This window comes from Drosophila novamexicana, unplaced genomic scaffold, assembly GCF_003285875.2.
Source record: "Drosophila novamexicana strain 15010-1031.04,08,12 unplaced genomic scaffold, DnovRS2.1 tig00000108-arrow-pilon, whole genome shotgun sequence".
Classification (NCBI taxonomy): Eukaryota; Metazoa; Arthropoda; class Insecta; order Diptera; family Drosophilidae; genus Drosophila; species Drosophila novamexicana.
Genome location: NW_020824772.1, coordinates 4,623,396 through 4,647,917, shown reverse-complemented (window position 1 = coordinate 4,647,917; position 24,522 = coordinate 4,623,396). Strand labels below are relative to the sequence as shown.

Below are 24,522 nucleotides of genomic sequence, written 5' to 3'. Positions count from 1 at the left end.
AGATGCCAGCACGCTTTGACTAAGCTAGCCATGAAGTAGGTCTAGCTGGGCAGGGGGCGGGCATCTACTTGGGTCCCTCGGATCCCTCGTCACCGGAAAAAGCAACAAAAATAATAAATGAAACCAAAAAAAAAGGCAGTTGGAACTGTCAATCAGCGGCAACGAAACAAGCCAACAAACAGCTAACTAATTGGTTGAAATTCAGAACTGAAAAGTCGGCGCGGCGCCAAAGCAAAAAGTTAAAAGATAACCAAAAATTGGCGCTGCCAAAAAGTTTTACGCTTATTACACCAGAACCGTTGCGAAACCCAAAGAATGAAACAAAAACCCGAAGCTACAAGAAAAAAAAAATTGGCATCATGATTCATTAGCAGAACACGCCAAGTGCGTTACTTTTGAGGCAAGTCTATTGCACGGACACCGACTGTTGCCTTTGCTAATTTAAATTCCTTTGACGCCGTCACCGACGCGTCTTATTAGGCATAGACGGGCTTGACGGCTTCTTAAGCGCCTGAATGATTGACATCAAAAAGGTTTCTTTGTAATTTTCCAGACTCAGCCACAGAAACAGCAACAGATAATTAAATATATATTCTTGTTTAATGGATATAATTAAAAATGTGCATCATTAGCACAGATTTACGCTGATTTTGTACAAATTTATTGTATCTGCAGCCGGAGTCTTGCCGCAGCAATGATTTCTGTTTGCTTCGGCAAAAATTGCATGATTGCGTAGTTTGTGGGGTATTAATATGAAATATGAAAGCCAAGTTAAAGTCTACCCCCTTATCGTAGTTAAATATAATATCTAGAACAGTATTTGTACATGGTTAATTTGCATTTTGTATGTTTATTATATTTAAACTTTAGGTTAGTGACCATTTCTTTCTCAAATTGTCCATCATAATTAAAGCAACATCGTAGTGCTAGGGAAATATTTGTGTTTCCGCATAAATAAATGAAAATAAGTACATAAGCCGCTTACGAACACATTTGAAGGTTGTCAGAGCGACAGTACATAGAAATCAAATATTTCTAGTCAAATTTTAAAGTATTTGTTTTACCCGACTTAAGCAGACTCTCAACAGTTTTAAAGAAATCTAAAGTCAAATGAGACGATATTCTGACCCATCCTTGCCATTGTCAGCCAGAGCTCTGTGACAACCATCTCAAGCGACAGCGTCAGCTACGCAACAAATCTCACTAAATGCTGTGACAAAAGTAAATGAAATTGCACTAAATCTACGGGGAATTTTCTTCAAAAATGTTCAACCTTTGCCTGAGCCCGAGCTGTGCCTGAAATTGGCTTAGGATTGTGCACAGCATCTATGCATCTCTTTCGTACGCCTTCTGGCGCCCTGTAATCAAAAAAGGTACGAACAGGCCTAGGCCAAAGTGATAAACCGTTTCCACTGACATCGCATATAAATCTGCGACAAAGTTGCGTCTTTCAGACCCATGGACAGCTCCAAATCGTGCCGGATTTGTCACGCCGAATTGTTGAAAATGGCGTGCGTTGTTTATTCGCTCTATCCCCCCTGTACCTACCCCACCCCCGCCTCCTATACCTCCTTTAGTTTAGCCAGTGAATTTTGCACAAAACACTGGCTGAAGCAAAAACAACAATATCTGAGCAGCTCGTCTCCGGCTGTGCTCGTAAATCTTCGAGTGGCTTATCTATAACAAAACTGTGTGCTTTTTAATTCGCTGCAAAAAATATGCAGAGACAAAAGGCAACACAAAACAGAGCAAAAAAAACCATGAAAATCCAGCAAATGTTAATGTTTATTTAAAATTAGGCACATGTTTAGCCTGCTGAAGCTGCTCTAAGCGCATTATGAATGCGAATATTATTTATAGAGGCAACAAACGTTGGCAAGACTTAGAAAATTATTGTCGAAATTAGGCTAAGAAACTGTCAGTGCTGTGAAGAGCAGGAGGATTTTCTGAAAAATTCCTGACAGCATTTTTATATATGTCATAATAGGATACTTATGATATCCTTGTTTATGAATATGAGCTAAATAAAATTTAAATGTTAAGCAACTTGTAACTAAAGCCTCAATGGTATTTAATAAAACAGTTGCTATTCAAAAAATATATTAAATATATTTTTTGGCAAAACAAAAGCTGCTCCAGTCACGAATAATATCGTATATTTAATAATATAAATGTATACAAAACTTGCTTATCGAAATTTAACGTCCCTTTTAGTGGGTCATTTATCATAAGGCCCAGACGCGCCAACACAATGCCACTGATTGGAACAAAGCGGAGTGGAGAGCTTATATACATGCATATCTGCGACTTGATAAACGAGATGTCACATAAAACATTTTGGCTTATTACGAAATAAGCGGCCTATATAATGGCCTGCATTAACACATTAGCAGGCAGGAGGAGTGGGGGTGGGGTGTGGGGGGCGGGTATACCAAAGCTGGCTGCTGAACTCCAATTATTTTAGTTTGTAATTGGAAAAGATGATTAGCATAAAAGCAATTGTAAAATTTATAATATATATGTATATATAAAAATAAACAAACACAGAGTAATTTGATGAATTTGATTAGATTTTGACGCGATAAATAATCGCATGCAAATTTATTTAAATGCATATTTACCCACGTAATTGCTGCAAATTTACGTTTCATTTAGCAGCACCAAAAAAAGTATAATATTAAAAAAAAAAAAGGACAGCAGGACACAGCCAAGCAAATGGCCAAATGGCGGCAATGAAAAAGCAGCAAACAGATTATAACTCCCAGCTGACATTGTGGGCTTTATTATTTGGCCATTGAAAAATGCGACGCTGGCTGGGCTCCGCGACCCAAGTGGATTTTAATTTTTCAAAGTTAACCCTCGGCGTGGGCGACCCTTTATTATTGTTGTTGCTGGTGTCGGCGGGTCGAGTCTGACTGGACTGGACTGACCGGGACTGGACCTAGCCAGGAGGGTGTACTGTGCGGAATTTGGCAGCACTTCATTTTAATGTTTACCTTTCCGAATGTTTGCTGATTGATCCCTTGGGTGGGTCAGCGTTTTGGGCCGGCGTAATTAATTTTGCTTTTTGATTTGTGCTAGGAAAAAAAGAGGACCAACAAATTGTCACGTAATTATATTTGTGTTAATGATGTTTCGTGCCAGCCATGAAAAGTCAATTAATATTTTGGAAAATTTAGATTTGACATCAACATCAGCGCCATGAGCGACGTGTCGGCAAGCGGCACGCGGGTTCTTTAATTAAAATTTGCTTGGCCGCAATTTTAATGCATGCTGTGATTTTTAATTTTCATTGAAATTGCAGCCGTCTCCCAAAATCTGTTATATATATAATATTTTTTTTTTCCATTTGTATTTTTCGTGCAGTCATTCAACTCGAGTGGGGCACGCGACTTTAAACCTTTGCCAGATGTGGCCGATAAATGCCAAATGATTGCTCCATTAAATTATATGAGCGTGAAGTAGCTATTAGCCGCTGCTTAAGTCGAAAACCAGTTTAGCTTTTTACCGGTAGCCGTCGAGCAGACCAGCCGTAACGGAATCAAAACAATAACAAATACATGAAGCATTATTCGGGTGTGAAATAGCTACTGAATGTATGCATAAAGTACTCAAGCAAATTGCTTGGCTTGAGTGCCTCCAAAAATACCTAAGACTTAACTGTCGATTTGTAAGTCATCTTTAAGCCTTTCCCTACATTGAACATGTTTAAGCTCATCTTTTAAATATTTATGATAATGTTAATATCATAATGCTTGTTCGACTGCTAAGCTTCACCTTACGGATTGGGCTCTATTCTCACATAGCGACGCATATGTCAGCGTTTTTAATTGCAAACTTTTTCGTTCAAGCCGTGTACTATCACTCATACGTAATGTTACAGGACTTGGGCTCACATTACGCATACGCCATGTAAGACGACAATGTTCGCATTGTATGTGAATGTGCTGCCGCTCTGTCTGCCTGTTGCGCTCATTATGTACGTGCTGGAGCTGCCAGTGCTCCATGATACCTCAGATGGTGCATATTCAAGCCATGGCTTGAATCGTGCATACGCGATCTCTGAAGGTGCGTGCATCAGTATGAATTACTATTAATGGTGTGCAGAATAAATTGATTTTCATTGCATGACGACGTCAATTAAAAACATGTAAAACTCAATTGCCAATGACGTTTTTAAAATGCAGTCCAGCCATCAACGACATGGCAGACGCCCGCGTGCACACCGGCGGCTATGCAAGAAGAGGAGGCGCCTCTTAATGAGTCGGCAAATGGCTGATAAAAATGCAGGGGGAATATGAAAAACGTTAAATGCCAGCCATTGAGTTGCCGTTGCTGTTGTCGCTGACATCGGTACGTGGCTCGCAAAGTTCCCGAAACTGACAGGAAACATTGATAAAAGTGGCAATAATGATTCGATTCGATTCGATTCGCTCGGCTTAATGACCAGCCATTAAATGAATCACGCCGTGAGCTCTTTTAAATGATTTAATACACAGCATTTAATAATAGTCAATGGAAAAGTTTTTTAATCAAACTTGCTTGCCCAATTTTAAATGAATTTATAACTTTGAAGGAAATGAAGAAAAAAAATATAAAACACAAATAAATAGTTTTGCATTTTTTCAGTATGTTTCAAAATACTTGCGGTGGTACTTATTCGCTTAAGCAAAAAGCCCATTAACAATTATGACTTTCCTTTCGCCGTCAAAGTAGTTGAAACTTAAAAGCAAAGCTCACTAGCCTTGAATCGAGCGCGGGACTTTTGTTTAAGACCACCAACAGTTTGTATGGCTGCACTGTTTCCATGTATATAAGGAAGAAGACGCCTTGGCTTTGCCTCATTTCCAGTTTTTACTTTTGAAGTTTTTAATTCTTTGAATCTTAATGACTTCTCGTAATAAGTTTTCATTTCTCGTAATTTCTTAGGTTAATAGAATCTTTCCAGCTTGCTGCTGCAGTTGCCGTGTCGAGTAACAATAAATGAAATGACAGTGGGCAAGGCCTAGCACTTAGGGAAAACTGTAATGAAATTTAAAAATGTTTAATCAAAGTACGAAACCACGCTGTTCCGTAAGAACTTTAAATAGATTGCAGCCAATCGCTTCAAATATTTGAGCCTGTCAGACTGTCGGTCTATGGTCGATCCCACTGTAAGTACACTGCTCATTGAAACTTTTGTGCTGGCAGCAAAAAAAAAAAAACAAAAAATAAAGAAAATCATTATTATGAAGTTGACACAAAGTCAGTCAGCAGCAGCAGTAGCTGCCAGGAAAAACGCAGACGATAATAATGACAACGACGACGATGTTGAGTCCTTGCGCCTGCCTGGAATTCCCAGCTATAAATGCTATTCAAAGGGAAGCGCTAGAAATGCATAAAAGTCGACTACATAAAACGCAGCAGGACCTCAGTTGACATTTATGCGAACCGCAGGCTCTGGCTTTAAGTTACAAAACGGCCAAGTGGAAAATGAAAATAAGCCGACTCGAGAGCATTGCAACTCTGAGCCCCGTTAAATACTTCGGAAGGCCAGCTAAGCCCACATCATCGTCATCCTTGGCCGCGGCTAATCATAAATTCAAAAGCGGCAAAAGTGCAACGCAGTAACAATTAACTTATTAAATTGGCTTTGGGGCCAAAACAAAGGCCAAGCGGGCAAAGGAAACGACAGTGCAAAGGAAGTGCGCGTAAAATTTGTGAAAATGAAAGCGACCGGGGCGTCAAGATGGCCAACACGAAGTGAAGTACTGTAAACGGAAAGCAGGGCAAGACCAGCTCACCAATCCACCGGCCCGGCCCCTAGCTAGTTTTTTACATGCGTCCTGCGATGTCTTCGCTTCCGTAGTTGCTTCACAGCCACGTGGCGTAATTCATTTAAATGCGGCATCTTCAAAGTGCTTGTGCTTGCGACCCTAAGCTCCTGTAGCGCACCCTTGATTGCCAACGACATTTGCTAATTAGCGAAATTGATTTGGAATTTATGATGCGCAAAATAGTCGGACTCTCTGTGGGTTGTCTCTAATTGAAACTTAATGTTTTGCATAGTTCCTTCAATTTACCGGCAGCTGTTTACACAACTCAAATCAAACTCATTCTTATTGTTGCATATTACATATTTTTCAACACTTCCTTCCCTCTCTTTTTGCAGTTGTTGTGACATTTTGGCAACATAAAACGCAATGGCGCCAAAGATGACGCCATTCTCGCTGCTCGACAAAATGGCGACGACGAGGACGCTCGCATCTTCAGCGGAAGTACACTGGCTCTGCCGATTGCTGCTGCTCGGCGTTTGCATTGGCGCCGCCGCAGCTCGAGGTAAAATAGATTTTATTTCAACATATTCACAATCTATTTATACAAATTATGCCACGTTTATGCTATGAAATTCATAACTACAGCAATTACTCTTATGAATTTAGTCGTTTTCTACTTCATTTTTGAGTTTTGCGCGATCTGGCAACACGGAACTTGTGCATGTGCATGTTAAGTTGGCTGCGCCTCGCAGTTTGCAAATTTCAAGTTGATTTTACAAAATACTTTTGCGAATTCATGAAAAGTTTGCACAAAATGAACATGCCATAAACCTGCTAGGAAATCGATTTATACAAGCGTACGGGAATATACATCGAAAAATATCATGAATGCGTTGGTCAAAAGTGCATGCAAAAATTCATTTGGCAAAGACTTCAAAGTGTTACCGGCGGCGTATTGCGCGAAAACTAATTATCTGTCAAAATCATATTGCCAAACAAGTGCACAAGCATTGTCCTTTTTTGTGCATTGTGGCCTGCGGATAAATACACAAGCGAATATTAATAATTAAAATGTTAAAAGTGGCTGAAAAACTACTTGTATAAATATATATATATAAATATATATGATACCAAGGCTGTGCTTCTACAGTTTATGAAATATTTAAATTATTGTCGCGTCAATTATTATCAGTTGTGTGCGCTACAAATATTGCAAATTTTGTTTTAAAAATAAATGCATATCCCAAGGCTGTGCTAGTTTTTCAGGGCAAACTCATTATTTAAGGATATGCTGCGTTTCATGTCCTTGTGTGCGGCAGGCCTATTTTTTTTTTATATTATTGATTGAATTTCATTATGGAAGCTGAGTGGCACTTCGACTTTGACGGACATTTTCAGGCTTCGAGTCCATACTCTTGACTACTTTGAAATTTTAATCAGCAATATATCAACATGGCATCAATTCAAATCATATTCAACTATGCCATAAATATGCAGCGCGATTAAGCAATTCACTCAATGGACAATGTTTAAAAAAATGAGGACAATGCACTGAAATTGAGTCTGTGCAACAGCGCAGACTAAATCCTGCCAATGAAATATGAGTGACAAAATCACACAGCCAATGTCACCAGGGCTTACATGGCCGTTTCGCTAGCGACAAACTAAATCCTTCGTCTCGACATACAACCGCGACAACCACAGCAACAACAAATGCAGCAAAAACAAGTTTAAGTGTTGAAATCGTGTCGGTTCTATTGTTAAATATCCTGTGATCACTTTTAGGATTAAATTCTGGAATAACTTAGGTATAGCCAAAAATTATAATTCAAGGAAATTCGGTTTAAATTCTTCTAACTTTTATATTGTCAGATGTCAACATGCTCATAAGATAGACAGACAGACGGGCTTCAAGTGCTTTAAAAGGGTAGAGAACTAATTCGATCTATAGCAATTATTCGTAATTTTCTCAACCTAATCATACCCATTAGTACTGGATAAAGGGTAGAGGGTATTAAGTAACGACGATGAATTTTTAAAAAACATATATGTAGGTATTTCTATGGCACATCATGCATAAACATACTAACATATACATATCAATCCCATACAGTACTCGATGCTTGACCAGCATCAAAAGAAAAAAAATTGAATTTGCGATGCAACGAATGCGGATCACGTGATTGCCATGGATATGCCGTGGGATGGCTGGCTGTTGGTGGTGGTGGTGGTGGTGCTGCTGCTGCTGCTGCGGCGGCCAGCAACTCATGGCAATTTCATAGCCATATTGCGACAATTTTTATTAAAATTTAGAATTTTTCAATTTATTTAGCACTTCTCTCGGGCGCTGTCTGTGACTACACGCCACGAGTCGACTCGCCTCGACTCTCCGGTTGCTGCTTGCTTTTTGATTTGTTGCAGCTGCGTGAAATTGGTCAGCAAAAAATGGCAATGGACACCGTACGTGATTTGAATTTAGTTTGTCCATTCTCCCATCTGCCCACAAAAATAAAGGAAAAGGAGTCAGCATTTTGTTTGTTATTTAAGCGAAAAGCGATTGCCAGCAGCTTAAATGCTGCCTAACCCGCAAATGGCCAACAGGAATTTAAATTGAATTAGCCATTTCAGTAATAATATAGCCAACTATCATGGCCCCTTTGCATGTTGCGGAATTCCGATGGGCATAAGGCACTGCGCTGCCAAAGGATCCAACGTGCAGACACACAATTCCCAGGGGCAACCACTCAGGCACAAGGAGCAGCAATACACAGTTGCCCGCCACTGCATGCCGGACTCGGTAAAATCAAATCTGCAGTGGCACATGAAACAAGTGAAAGCAAATTAAAAATTGCAAAAACTGCTGAAGCATTTGTTTTGCAGATGTTCCTTCTTCTGGTTTTTGTTGTTGTTGTTGCAGCTGCTGCTAGTTGACTGCCCCCGCACTGATGACTGTCAACATGCTGATAAGTGTTACAGCCGTTGGTTGCCAGCTCCAGGCAGTTACCGGGACATCCTTGTTTGTCTTTCCGTTCGGTCTGCTGCTCTCGCTGTGCAATCCACTGACCCAGGCAAATGCTAATTTTATTATGACAAATGCGCAAAGTCGAGGCGAAAGTGTCGCATTCTCTTTTTTCATTTTATTGCACAATTTATTTTCTGAACTCAAGTGAATCAGCAGCTCATTCAATAACCTTTAAGCGCTACCTTTACACAACTGTTGTCAGCTGTCGTTAATCATTTATGATGCTCACTTCATGCTGCGATCAGTGTTCGCCACCGTCTTACACATGGTTTTAATCGCTTGAGGCTTGAGCACTAATTTGCAAAACACAGGTTTGAGCAAATAAAACAGGGACCATAACTTATGGAACTCACCGTGAGCGGCTAATTGAAAATGATCGCACAGAACGGCAACGATAGGCTTGGAGCAGCTGCAGATGGTCGGCTCGGTCAAGTAGCTGCGCTTAACTTAAGTAGACATTTAGTTGGCATTACAGCAACGCCCACAGAGGGTGCGGCGGTGAGGCACTGCATCGCAAGTCCAGCTAACAACCTTGTTGGCACAACTTCAACACCAGTGCAGCAAGAAATTGTTAAACAAACCGACCGTAAGTCGAGATTGCAACCAGTTGCCTCTGCGCCTGCGCAGCTGTCAGCTCTAATCTAAATAAGCGATTTGTCTTCGCATAACTTTTGCCTTAACCGGATCGCAGGCTCCAAGCAGAGTGTGGCATGGACTTAGCCAACCGCTTCGAAGTTGTCTTTGCCGCAGCCTGACTAAATAATAATTTGTATAATTTATTCCATGGAACTCTAGGCGGCAGTTCAGGAATTTACAGCGTGATAGCTTCTTATGGCCAGCTGCCTGGTATTCCAGCGTCGCACTTCAACTGATACTCTTATAAATAATTAACACGTGCATAGTTGCATCTTAAAGTGGGAAGAGTTAGCATTGCAATTTGAAGCTTCTTTTTGTTTTGTTTTTCCTTTTTCTTTTACTTTCTTAACTTTGTGATGGTAGGTAAATTACTCAGCTTCCGGCAGACATTTGAGTTCGTTAGTGCAGCAACAGCTGCTAAAGATACATATTTCTATTGTCTAGCTTAGCAGAAAGTCAGGGTCTAATAGGCACATTCACGGCTAAGTCCGCAGCTAAGAAGAGAACTTCCGTGTCCTTGGGCAAACCTTTTTGTCAACAACTCACTGAGTTACTTCACATCTGAAAGCTGTCTGCCCAATTATTAATTTATAATATAGTAGTGTCTGGCATATTATAGCTCAGCCGTTAATTAACCATTTTTTAGCAGTTTTGAGCAAAGCAGCTCGCCAGAAGCTATGACAGACTATTAAAAATTGATGCATGATTCAGAGCGATAATGAGCTATAGACTTGCCTCATTTTTTTGCATGACTTCGGAATTTTGGATTATATCTTAGCAAAGGCAATCCAAGCCGATTGTTTCAGCTCGGCACAGATTCACAATGCCAACAATATCCAAGTAACAAGAGCAACAGCTCGGCTGTTAATGAATTGCCGCCTGCTGCTCGGCTTTTAGTCAGCTCTGCCACAAAAGCATTTCGAACAAATTTTGATAATTGTTCACTATTATTATTATTTATTTACAATGTACCCCAACATTGCTGCCACCCCTCGTTGTCACTAGCGTTTCATGCAGAGAGCTGTAGACAATAGACTTTCACAGGCAACCGAGTCGCCCGCCTGTCTAGTGTCTAGATTTCTTCCTGCCTGGCATCCCATGGATAAAATTTAAGCAGCGGGTGGGCGTGTGTGAGTGTGCGCGTGTGTGTGTGTGTGTCTTTTCATGTTCCTATGCAAAAAGCAAGCGGCTAACACATACATTCATGCTCACTCAAACACACTCATGCACGTGCCGGTTGAAATTGTATAGAATTGTTGCTGTTGCTGTTGTAATTGTTATTCTTCTTGCGGCATTGTTGCAGCTTAATTGAAAATATTGTAACTACAACGTTACGTTTGTAAGTGTGTGTGCGTGTGTGTGTCTCTGTGTGTGTTTAGTAATCGCTTGCAGCATTTCGTTGCGCCGCACTACAAATGAAATTAATTGAATCCCGCGGGCTGTGCACAAACTCCCACACAAACTTCCCCACACACACACATACACACACATACACACACACATACGAGCACACACACATTGTTCCTTAATGCTGAGTAAAGTTACTTAAGCATGCGAATATCTAACTTTTCACGCCTAATAACTGCCGGCTATTGACGTTTCCCTGAGAATTGGCCAACTTGCTGAGCACGGTGAGGGAAACAAATGAAATATAACTTTAAATTGGGCATAGTTAAGTAGACTGCAGTGTCAAATCAATAGGTAATGCTTATAAAGCCTTTATTAAGAATGCAGTTCTGTTGATAAAGCCAACAGCCATGTGCCAACAATGTAATTGGGACAAGATAAAAACTTTTAATTAAAGAACTTCAAAGTTTGTTATTTCATTATTTTGCTATGTTATGAAAAAAATTTAACTACAAGTAAGCAATTAATTGCAAACAAATTGTATTTGGATGAAAAAATGCAATTTTATTATTAAATCAAGCTAAAAGGCTAAATCATAAACAATTCCACATGCAACCGATTCAATATTTGCAAAGTTATGAGAGTTGGACATGTATACATTGAAAGCTTTTATTAAAGACTTGGTATATTGATTCAAAATAGTTGTCGTTTTTTTAACACGCTTTAGGCAAGCTTCAGGAATTAAATTTAGGGAACTGCGCACTGCATCAGTTCAACTTAAATGATATTTATTTCTCATACAAAATAAATTATTTGGGAACATTGCATTTGAGTTCACAAAATTTATTGTCAATTTTGTCAGTTACATGTTTATTTTTTGTTTAAAAATTGATAAAGAAAAACTAATGATGAATTGTAATTGGCTAGAATCGTGACATATGTTCATCAATTAGTCATCAAATAAAAACATTAACTTTTATGTTGATGAATCAGTTCCATCGGGCTATGTTAAGCAGCCAGCTTAATATTACATATGAAGCAGGCACACGGTTATATCATTAGTTTGCCTGACAAATTAGGTTGCAACCGCCATTCATTACATGACCGGGAGCAACTTGTTTAATATAGTGAACACACCCAAAGGCCGGACACAAACTGACTGCTAACATGCCATAATCCCATGCCAAGAACATAAAGTAACCAGCCATAAGCAGGTCAGGCACAACTCCAATGATAATAATGCAGCCGAAAGAGGTCAACATAAAATGAAGTAACTAAACACAGGACACAGACAACGAATATGAACCCAGTCGGAGCACGAGCATGGACACTGGCAACAAAGTGGCACGTTTTGGACACAACCGATTCATAGACTTTCGCCTTCACCTTTGCTGACCAGCTGGCTGGCTGCAGTGGATGAGGCTAAGACGAACTCTCTACTTTACTTTGTCTGAAAGCCTTTTTCGCCTTCCGTCTTTCATTATAATTTTGAGCTAGTCAGTGGCGCACATTGTCTCAGCGCGTGCTCGTGCCCTTTTATGAGTCATTTGCAGTTGTTGTAGTTGTAGTTGTAGTTGTAGTTGTAGTTGTAGTTGTAGTTGTGTGTCTACTATATGCAATTAAATTAAATATTAAACTTAATTACACGAACGAACTAACGCGCCGTGCAGCACGCAGCAGCTGAGTCCTGGGATCGTTGAGTCATTGAGTCGTCGACTCGCCGGCTTGTCGTCTCTCCGGGCCTGTCCAATATGACAACGCTCAATAATGCAACATGATTGTAAGAAGTAATGAAAGTCAATTGTTGCGAAGACGAGGCCTGGCCAAGAACGACACTGTCACTGGCTCTTTTGCCAGTTATAGTAGGTGAGCTCGCCCATACAAAGCTTTTTACCCCACGGCTCGGCTCTAACCGTAATGACAATGTTGCTCACATTTTGTGTCGCTGCCTCCTGCTGCTTGTTAATTGAATTTAATGTTGTTTAATTGAGACGAACGTGATTCTAACTAAAAGCGCTTTATGTTTAATTTAGCAGCAGCCAGGCAGGAATTCAATAGATGGCCAGTATTTCGTGCCATGCCATCTACTTAGTTGACATGATGGGCACTAATGCTTTTGAGTTGTTAAAATTCAAATTAATTGCTGCCAAGTCACAAGAAATTTCCATTTAAATGTGCGGCAAAGGCATTTAAATATTTAATATATTTATGGCAGCTGTCAGCAATTTCTTACCAGTTTATCTACAAAAATGAATTATGCATGCCAATGAAGAAGTTTGCACCAAAAATATGGCAACTATGTCACACGCTGCGTATGAGTAATGGTCTCGGATTCGATGCACTGGTCATTGCAATGTTTTCAAGGACATTTCCAATATTAAAAGCTGTTCGAGCGCAGCCCAGCGCGAAATTCAAACGCAGCTGCCGCCTCGCATTCGAAAGTACCAAACGGAGCAATAGGAGCTGCAAACAGCAAACGGAATCTCCAACAAGGACAGCTGTTGGAATTAGCGTACAGTTTGCTTTTTCATGCCAGCCATCATACGAAGCAACTGTCACAGCATCAGGCGCACTGTCATCTCGCACAGAATGTCAAAAAAAAAATAAAAAATCAAGCTGCATAATAAATTGAATTTCTTCTTGTTGGTCATTTGGAGCATCTAAGGCCGCGGGATAGACACACACTTGCAAACAAGCTTATGCGAGCCAGTCGAAAATAGTCAACTGGAAAATACCCTGTAAACCAGTTGGAAGTGTTCCAAAACAGAAGTTAAGTACCTGAGAACTACTCTTATCATTTTCTTGCATAATTCAGATTTATTTTAATGACCACTTTTGCTCAAACGAAATGACAGACAGAAAAAAAATGTTCAAAATACTTCATGTACTTAGATTACATTAAAATTAGGAGCTTATAAATATATCCCAATAATCCCTGGAATCAAATCGTTTCGAAGACAGACTAATCATGGGAATATGCCTTTTATATGGCGGATTTATAATTTAGATGGTGTACAAAAAACACCTCTAAGATCTCTCTCTTTTTCTCCCTCTCTCTCTCTCTCTCTCTCTCTCTTTCACTCTCATTCTCATTCTATCTCTCTCTATCGTGAAACCGTCGACGCCATCCTGGCCGCACACGTACGTTGTCCAACATAAAGTTAGCGACAAAATGCCACCAGACGCAAATGAAATTACCCCAAGCCCAGAAGCAGTAGCAGCAGATGCTATTGGAGCGACAAACTTGGACAGGAGCTCAAAAATCCAAATATCATATTTACAACATGCAACTGCTCGTACAAAGCGAATACAGCTTCCAGCATGCCAGGAATGCAATGGGAGAAAAAAGAAAGCAAAATGAAAACTGACAACTGCATTTTTATACCCTGAACCCATTGAAAATGTGTAAAATGGGTATTATGTTTTTGTGCAGATCTAGGTAACAGGCCGATTCCATATTCTTGAGCAGCACGTAAAGTCGAACTAACCATGTCCGCCTGTGTAAAAAATAGCTTAGGACTCAAGAAAGATATAAGAGCTAGAAAATATTTACAGATTTCAAATATTTTGCCAATTTTCTCAAAATTGAAAACTAATTTTCAAAGGCAGACCCTTACACAAGCAATGATTAAACTATAGAGGCCGAGTTTAATGCACTTTCCATTCGTAGTATGGCTTAAGGGAAGTAAAGGGAAGTGCATGTAAGTATATTTAGAGGGAAGCTAGAAAGTTTGTAACCAGCAGCTTACCCTAAGTTCGTTTGCTACGCTGGCGTTTATGCAGAAGAGAGACTGGAAGAGATAGTTTATTGTATTAGTCTGGCTGCAATGCGAGGTAATCAAATCGAGGCTCAAGCCTGCCAGGGAATCCAGAGCAAGAACCCAATGATAATTAACAACGTTTTTAACAGTAAGCAACAGAATGTGAAGTTTTGCTTTGCATTACTTTAAGATAAATATCACATGTCAAAAATAAAAGTATCTTTGTCTTTATAGAATTTTTCGTAATATCTGTAGCCTAGCCAATATACAGTATTTTCTCTGAAATGATCGTTTGAACTGCTAATTGCTTATTCATCTGTGTTTAAATTTTAATTTGGTCTGAAAGCTTTTTACCCCAGCTGCACATATACACAAATGTGTGTTGCTTAACTGATTGGCATATACACTACAACTTTGTACGCCTCGGGCCAGTAACTAAATTTGATATATAATGCCAAAACTTTTAATAACTCATTAAGCGCCACTTAATCGCTTTGTTACGTCACACAGTATATGCCCAAGGCGGATTGAGCTAAGTTACTGATAAAAACTAAACTATATTTAATATTTCGCTAGTTCTCTGTTACTTCCTTTCTCTTTCAAGCCAAACATGTTTGCGATTTATCACAGTGAAATTTAAATTGGCAACACGCCACTTGACAACAGCCCCAAACAGCGTCCCCTTCCCTTTGAGGCAACTTGTGCAATTTGTACAATTTGTTGGGCCAACGAGGAAACAAACTTAATGACGGGCATCCTCTTTATTATTGCCATAATAAAACCACACAATGGCCATGCTCAATAAATATTTAATTATAAAATGAATAGAAAAATTCTAATTACATTTTGTCATTGACTTAATAAGTGGCGACGGCACAGTGCTAGCCAAAATTCTGCATACCAACGCCAAAAAGAAGGACGCTCGTGAAAGCTAACGGCGAATATTTTAAGCTTTTATAACTACATTTACTATGCCATAATGTGCTTTAATGCTGCAAATTGAAATTTTAACGCAACAACTTACACACATTTTGGCGGTGCCTGGTGCCTGGTGCCTGGTGCCTGGTGCCTGCTCCCGGAACGTGGCGTATCCTAAACTATTTGCGGCCATGCTATGCGGTCAGCCTGTGGCCGGGCCACGTTACGCCTGTCGCCAGCTGGGCGCCACATAAGTTTGCGGTCGCTCCTTTTATTTCATTTTGCATAAGTTCCAAAGTACACATCATATATAATTAAAATCACAAAACGCTCAATTTCGCCTCAACGACAGCCATGCGAATACTCTGCCTAAGTAATGAACGCGGCAATTTGCTCTCGTGCGTGTTACAATACATATTTGAATTAAATTGTATGTTTTCTCACGTTATGTTTGTTGGGCTGCTTAAATTTAAAGAATTTGTTTCACAACACTTAAAGCATTTAATGTGCTTATTGGATCTGCTTTAAAGCTCATTTTCATTATTCAACACTTGTGCTGGAAGGCATAATATGGAAATTATATTTTGAAATATTACATATGTACACACATACTTGTATCTCGCTTTTTACATATATTACGTTTATCAACACTATGAATCTCCATTTTAGAATACATCATATGCACACGCACAGCATCAGTTAGTTTTTCTCAGGCTTACATCCTTTTCATTTAGCATCACAATATTTTCACGCTGTCTGTTTAAAGTACATTTCATTTTTGCAATCCTTTTATTTTTGGGTATAAACATTTTTTTTTCCGATATTCCAAATCATTATTCCTTAGTCCAAGGAAATACGTCTTACTTTTTCCTCTGAGTTCCTGCTCATATTTATGCAGAGATTTTTTATAAATCTTTATTATAAAAAAGGCCCATGGCAATTTTGTATACCAGGACCAGTAGGGTCCACACATTAGCCATAATTAAGTTTTATGGGCCTTGGATTTGGATATTTTGGCACAGTAAATGGACCTGAATGGTTAAGAGCACGCCGTCAGACCATAAAGCATTGGATTTGGCTTACATGCTGCAATAAAATTCACATAGTGACTGATGCAAATTTATGCCAATCCCTGGTGAGGTCTAATTTTTAGACGCGCATTTACAATGTTTTTGCCAGATTTGCATGCCGCAACAACAATTTGGTTTATAAGGACATGCCCTAAAAAAAATAAAAAAAATTATTGTGGCAAATGGAGCTGTGGGCATGTGGGTAAAAAAATAAAAATAAAACATACACAATTCATTTTCCAAATGAATTTGTTCCGCTGTAAGGGCCATAAATGCATTAAATTTATTGGAATGCGCGACAGCAGCATCAGCAGCAGTATAAGAAGAAGCACAGCAACAAAAAAAAAACTCGCTCATCCATTGAATGACAATAAATTATCAATTTTATTTTGACAACGCGAAAAATCCTGCTCCAAAAGAGAGGAACGAGCGCAAAATGTCAGACGAAATTGAGCAAAATATATTCAGGCGGGGCATTTGTGACAGGAAGTTTCAGTTGAATGGTTTGTTCCAGCGGCCGGTTCTGAATTGCCTGCATATATCCTATACATATGTATGTATATATATCGTATATATTCTTTGACAAGCAGCAGGCTAAAATGCACTCTGTGAGTGTCGTTGGACGTGACAATATTAATTTATATGTTTAATCGCAATAGCCCGAAACCTAAACGTGTATATGGCTTGACTTTCATTGCAGACATTTCATCTTCGTCAGTCTATGCACGCACTGCCCCTGATGACGTCGCCTTCTATTGCCCAGAGGAAGGACTATTTCCCGATGACTACGACTGTCGCATCTACTATCGCTGTGAGAAGCGTTCCGAGCATTACATCAAACCATACATATTTGCCTGTAGGGAAGGCACGGTCTTCTCGCGTACCCTGCAGTTGTGTATGCCACCGATGCTGGCCGGTCGTGGGGAGTGCGCCCAGTATATGAATGAAATCGATAGTAGCGTCGAGACCGACAGCCAGCTGGCGTTTGATGGGCTCGTCAGTAACCAGAATGGACATAATGCGATGCTTAACAGCGCCGTCACACCCGCCGCCTTGAAGCTGCACACCTATGCAACTGCAAATCAGTTGCCCACAAATTATGGACTGACAGGACTGAGTGGTGTTTCAGTCATATCCTTTTCGAGCTCATCATCTTTGCGCTCGGCCGGGGATGATGGTGTGGCGTGCGAGGATGACGGATTTATGAGTGATCCCAGTGACTGCACCGTGTTCTATCGCTGCATCTCCAATGGACGTGGCTATAATAAAATCGGGTTCCGTTGCTCGGACGGCACCGCCTGGGATGAGTCTCTGCAGTCGTGCAACCATATGTTTGATGTACGTGCTAATGGCGGTTGCCGCAATCAAGCTGCCCCGCTGAGCGATGACCAAACATCGACACAGTCATCCCAAACGAGCTATCAGAATACCACCTCATCGTCGTCGTCGTCAAACAGTCAGCAAAGCTCTTCGACAAGCTCCTCAACGTCCACGTCGTCTAGTAACTCCTCTTCCTCCAGCTCCTCAAATCAACAAGAATCAAGTTCAAATCAGGAGTCTTCCACATCCAGCAGTAATCAACAATCTACATCCAGCTCCAGCAACACACAGTCCTCAAGCAGTACAGAGAGTTCAGCCAGTAGCAACCAGCAAAGCAGCTCGGGTTCTGCAAACCAAAGCTCTGGAAATAATCAGTCCTCGAGCAATAATCAAAACACAGGTAGCAGCTCAAGCAGTAACCAGAATCAAAGCTCTAGCAATCAAAGCTCAAACAATAACCAGAATCAAAACTCTAACAGTAACCAATCTTCCAGCGGTAATCAGAGCAACCAAGGCTCATCAAGCAATCAATCTTCGAGTGGATCTGACAGCCAATCAAATCAAAATGCTATAAAACCTACTGCGAACGAGTGCGAGGATGAGAACACATATATTCCCGATAAAATGGATTGCGCCAAGTTTTACAGATGTCGCTTAGATGGCAATGGAAATTTTGAGAAGGTACCATTTACATGTGGTCCTGGTACTGTATGGGGTCAAGAGGAAAAAGTTTGCGTTCTGCCCAGCGAAGATCAAAAGAAACAATGCAATATACAATCTGGATCATCTAGTAGTGGAAATAATCAAAGTGGTAACAGCACCTCCAGTGGCAGCAACCAGAATGCCTCAACAAGTGGCAATCAATCGAGTACCTCCAGCTCCAGCTCCAACAATCAATCTAGCAATCAATCTGGCAATCAGCAAGAAACATCCGCATCAAACAGCAATCAATCTTCCAGCAGTCAACAAAGCTCGTCAGGCAACAATCAGGGCTCCTCCTCATCGTCCAACTCAAGCAATCAGTCTTCCAATCAAGGCAACAGTCAAGGCTCATCTTCATCTTCGAGTTCCAATAACCAGTCGTCGACTTCTACATCCAACACCTCTGGAGCTCAAAATTCCACAAGTTCTTCAAACTCGGGAACCACTACAACTTCCAAGCCCCAAGCACCTGATGGTGAATGTGAGCACACGGAAACTTATTTGCCCGACAAAAAGGACTGTGCTCGCTTCTACCGTTGCGTTGATAATGGCAATGGTGGTTTCGATAAAATTGCTTTTGATTGTGCACCTGGTACTGTTTGGGACCCCGACTCAAAGGGCTGCAACCATCCAACGGATGTCCAAAAAGAGCAATGCAAGGCCATGGCCGGTGGTGCAGGCAGTGCTTCAAACCAAAGTTCATCTTCCAATCAAGGCTCTTCTTCTAATCAAGGATCGTCCTCCAATCAAGGATCATCCTCTAATCAAGGGTCTTCCTCCAATCAAGGATCGTCATCCAATCAAAGTTCATCGTCGAATCAAGGATCATCTTCTAATCAAGGATCGTCATCCAATCAAGGATCGTCTTCCAATCAAGGGTCGTCTTCCAATCAAGGGTCGTCTTCCAATCAAGGATCGTCAGCTAATCAAGGATCTTCCTCCAATCAGGGTTCATCGTCTAATCAGGGATCGTCCTCCAACCAAAGCTCGTCGTCGAATCAAGGGTCGTCTTCTAATCAGGGATCATCATCCAATCAAGGATCGTCCTCCAACCAAGGATCTTCATCTAATCAAGGTTCGACCTCCAATCAAGGATCGTCTTCCAATCAAGGGTCGTCTTCCAATCAAGGATCGTCAGCTAATCAAGGATCTTCCTCCAATCAGGGTTCATCGTCTAATCAGGGATCGTCCTCCAACCAAAGTTCGTCGTCGAATCAAGGGTCGTCATCTAATCAGGGATCATCATCCAATCAAGGATCGTCCTCCAACCAAGGATCTTCATCTAATCAAGGTTCGACCTCCAATCAAGGATCGTCTTCCAATCAAGGGTCGTCTTCCAATCAAGGATCGTCAGCTAATCAAGGATCTTCCTCCAATCAGAGTTCATCGTCTAATCAGGGATCGTCCTCCAACCAAAGTTCGTCGTCGAATCAAGGGTCGTCATCTAATCAGGGATCATCATCCAATCAAGGATCGTCCTCCAACCAAGGATCTTCATCTAATCAAGGTTCGTCGTCGAATCAAGGAACATCCTCTAATCAGGGATCCTCTTCTAATGAAGGTTCCTCCTCCAATCAAGGAACGTCATCCAATCAAGGCTCGACCTCCAATCAAGGATCGTCAACCTCTAATCAGGGTTCTTCATCAAATCAAGGATCATCATCAAGTCAAGGATCATCCTCCAATCAAGGATCCTCCTCTAGTTCAGGAACGTCTTCCAGTCAAGGCTCATCCTCCAACCAAGGTTCTTCGTCGAATCAAGAGTCGTCGTCTAATCAAGGATCATCGTCTAATCAAGGTTCTTCGTCTAATCAAGGATCCTCTTCCAATCAAGGAACGACTTCCAGCCAAGAATCAACTACTACGACCCAGAAACCATTTAAGCCGGCAGATAAGTGCGAGAGCGAAGAGACCTTCTTAGCTAACAATGAAAACTGTTCGAAATTCTATCGCTGCGTCGATAATGGCAAGGGTGGCTTTACGAAAGTATCATTTACTTGCCCACCAAATACGATTTGGCATCCCGAGGCCAACAGCTGTAACCATCCATCACAAGTTGATATGCAAAGCCTTAAATGCAAGCGAGTCACCCCTGCCCAACCGGCAAGCGGCAGCAGTAGTAGTAACAGCAATACCCAACAATCGTCCACTTCATCCTCCACGTCATCATCATCAGGCAGCAGCACAACACAGCAAACCACATCGTCAAACTCCCAGTCTAGCAGCAGTACAAGCTCAACAACATCAGGCTCAAGTACCTCAAGTTCCACCTCAACCCCAATGCCGTCTGGTAGCTGTAAGGTTAATGGACAATTCTTAGGAGATGGTACGAACTGTGCCAAGTTCTATCGCTGCGTAGACAATGATAGAGGTGGTTTTAATACGGTGGCCTTCTTCTGCCCCCCTGGAACTGTATGGGACGGTCAGATTGAGGCCTGTAATCATGCCTGGGCCGTTAAAGACAAAAGCTGTGGCAACAGCGAAACCACTGAACGGCCAGAGATTACAGACTCAACGCCAAGTTACGGCGGTCAATCCTCGACCACTCCAAAACCAGCGGTAAAACCGTCTACGCTAAAACCAACTACTCAAGACACAACAACGAAGAAACCCTCTGCGCAGAAACCAACTACTCAGAAACCTGTTACACAAAAACCAACTAGCTCATCTGGGAATGTAGAGTGTAAATCTGAGGGTTTCATTGGTGATCCAAGCAACTGTGCCAAATTCTATCGCTGCATAAGCAATGGCAAGGGCGGCTTTAGCCAGGTGCCATTCCACTGCGCTGCGGGTACAGTTTGGGATCAGGACCTACAAACGTGCAATCACGATTTGAATGCGTGCAATCCAATCCCCGAAGATGGCGGTGGTAATGCTACCACTGAGTCTGATAAGGGTCCTTGTGACAATACCACGGTAAAGCCTACATTTAAACCGACTTCAGAGACCACCTTATCACCCAGCACATTGGAGCCCAGTATAACAAATCGTCCAACTGAGCCGGCTACGGAATCAACAACCGAACAGATTACAACCAACCAGCCTACCACTACATACAAACCTACAACAACAATACGGACTACGACGACCAAACAGACCACAAATGAAAATCAGTCCACTACTACAACATGGACAACTTCCACGGAAGCTTCATCAACTGAAACAAGCACTCAAACTACAACCATGATTCCCGAAACTACTACCAAGGTACCCAACTTGCCACCTGGCACCAAATGTAAGGGCGAAGGATTTATGGCTGATCCCAACAATTGCCGCAAGTTCTATCGCTGCCAAAAGACCGGCGAATCGTACTCGAAACATGAATTCATGTGCGCCAAGAATACAGGCTGGAATGAAGACTTGCAAACATGTGATCATGCTCAAAATGTGCCAGGTTGCGCGGGTCAAACTGAAGATCCAACAGAAGCTACAACTGAAATTACTTCTACTGAGGCCATAACAAAACCAACCACTATAGAACCACCAACAAAACCTACAACTGAAACAGTTACGAAACCAACCACTTTTGAGCCACCAACAAAACCTACAACTGAAACAGTTACGAAACCAACGGATCCTCCAACTAAGCCGACGACAGATAACCCAACCACTACAGAAAATATTTGGAAGCCAACAGACTCCACAATAAAGCCAACTGACGTGCCAACAAAACCTACTGATTATACGGATAAGCCAACGGAAATTCCCATTAAGCCCACTGACTATCCAGTCACTAAGCCAAGCACCACAGAAGCGTATCCAGAGACTTCAACTGGGTTTACAACATCATTCCCAGGCTATCCTCCAACTACAACTGAAGATAATCCGAGCACTACGCAAGAGTCAACAGTCAACTTCAAGTGCCCTGCTGAAGGTTTCCATGCTGATCCTGAGGATTGCAGTATTTACTATCGCTGTACAAAAACCAACGATAAATATCAAGTATACAAGTTCCGCTGTCCAAAGGGCACAGTGTGGGACACATCGCTGGAGACTTGCAACTACGCAGATCAGGTGTCTGGTAACTGCTCCTCTGGCAGCATGACTTCAACAGCAAGCCCAAGTGAGGCAACCACACCATGGACGGAGATGCCAACAAGCACTGTGAAGCCGGTGACAACAGTTAAGCCCGAGACAACAACTAACACGCCCAGCACCACAGGTGGGGTGGTTGACCCTACAACCACTAATAAGCCAGTAGAGACAACTACGGAGCAGGAGCCCAAGCCTTATCCAGAGCCATCAACCAACTCAAGTGCTCCATGTCCCACGACTACAGAGGACCAAAGCTTGTTTGTCTGCCCATCGGGCTTCCGTCGGCATTCCAAGCAGTGCGGCGTATTTTACCAATGCAATGAGAATTCAAATTCAAATCTAAATATTGTGCTGTTCCAATGTCCCAATGGTACTGTTTATCACGAAGCATCATGCCGTTGCGCCAAGCCAGGGCCGGACGACACCTGCAGCAACAACGACGTGTTGATCCCACGTACGCAGCTTTTCGAGGAGGAACCGCAACCGCTTAACCTGGCAAGTACACCGTTATCTATCAAATTGAGCAGCTTTACTTACGTAAAATCTCTTTGCTTAGGTGCAAATCCATTCCACAGCGCCGCTTTGCCCGGAGGAGGGGCACTTTGCCCTGAACCAGGATGAATGCAGCCAGGTGTTTGTCAAATGCGGCTACTCCCAGCAGACAGGACATATCGAGGGCCAAATATACCGCTGCCCGCAAGGCTTTGCCTACTGGAATGTGAGCCGCCGCTGCGAGCCTGCCAAAAAGCTAACCAGCTGCACCCCAGCCACATACAATGTGGGCGATAGTGTGCCGCTGGAGTGGGTCAACATTGGCCACAGACGTCGCAATCTTCGCATCTAAAACACATACACATAGCATTAATTTAGAAATTGTAAAAGGCAACGCATTTGTTTGCTGCGCAAGCTCACGACTCCGAGGCAGCTTGCGTAGCAAATGACGAGCCAAAAGACTAGCTTAGGTTGTAGTGCAATTACAATAAGTTTAACATGGGCTTATAACAATTTCTGGTGACGGTACTATCCGTGATTTTTCTCCAACTCCAAACTCCTATTGAAAGAAAACAGCATTTTTTGTGTTTCATTTCCTGTAACAATTGCATTGGCACAGCCTTTCACACGCACAACATGTTGTTGCTTTTCACGCAGTAATTGTATTTATATTAAAACTAACGTTCTGAACGCCATATTTAGCTTAGTCTATGCTTAAAGTTTACAATAAATTAAAACATATACAAAAACGTTCACATGAGCTGAAGCTTAAGGTGACTACGGTGTTTAGTGTTTTCTTTTTTTTCTCTAACTACGAGCCAGTCATTTCTTCTTCTTTGCTACTGGTGGGGCCGCTGGATTGTCGCCCTTGTAGAATTCCTTTAGCAACGCCATGGCCTCTTCTGAACGCACACCACCAGTTATGTTGATCCGCTGACCAACCACGGCAGCCACATCTATGACCGTCTTGCCGCCGAAACGATCATTCTCGCAACCATAGATAATCTCCTTGACGGCCAGCGTGTGCAAGGCAGCAGAGCACATTATGCAGGGCTCCACAGTGACTACAACACTGATTTCGCTGAACACCTGACGTGCCGGCAGGCGCTTCTCACGGCAGTAGGCCAAGGTGGCATCGATGCATATGAACTCCGCATGACGTGTTGCATTCCGGTGTACATTCACTTCGTTCCCGCCACGTGCGATTACCTTGTCGTTGTGCACAAACACACAACCAACGGGCACTTCGCCGGCGTCACGTGCTCGCCGCGCTTCCACTAAAGCATCCTCCATAAACGCGGCCATTTGGCATGGAAATATCTCAAATTAATTTTGGGCAAACAAAAACAGAGCAGACTACGACGCCACGACACAGCAAGCAAAAAATAACAAGCAAATATCAGCTGTTCACCGTCACGATGGTTGGCAACTCAGCCGCCAGCAATAGGGTAACACTGGCCAAT

General features: G+C 41.9%; 2 protein-coding genes across 2 annotated transcripts; one reads left to right on the top strand and one right to left on the bottom strand.

Annotated features, from left to right (window-relative positions):
• The first annotated feature begins 6,182 nt into the window (after positions 1-6,182).
• Positions 6,183-23,425, top strand: LOC115771708 (serine-rich adhesin for platelets). The gene is made up of 5 exons (XM_030717527.1): positions 6,183-6,318; positions 17,211-18,641; positions 18,879-18,912; positions 19,216-23,062; positions 23,124-23,425. Exons 1-5 carry the CDS (start codon positions 6,183-6,185, stop codon positions 23,409-23,411), a joined length of 5,736 nt encoding a protein of 1,911 aa, XP_030573387.1. The 3' UTR covers positions 23,412-23,425.
• A 30-nt stretch (positions 23,426-23,455) lies between these two features.
• On the bottom strand, positions 23,456-24,438 carry LOC115757769 (tRNA-specific adenosine deaminase 2). Its single transcript, XM_030698194.1, has one exon. It carries the CDS (start codon positions 24,362-24,364, stop codon positions 23,882-23,884), a length of 483 nt encoding a protein of 160 aa, XP_030554054.1. The 5' UTR covers positions 24,365-24,438; the 3' UTR covers positions 23,456-23,881.
• Positions 24,439-24,522: the final 84 nt, after the last annotated feature.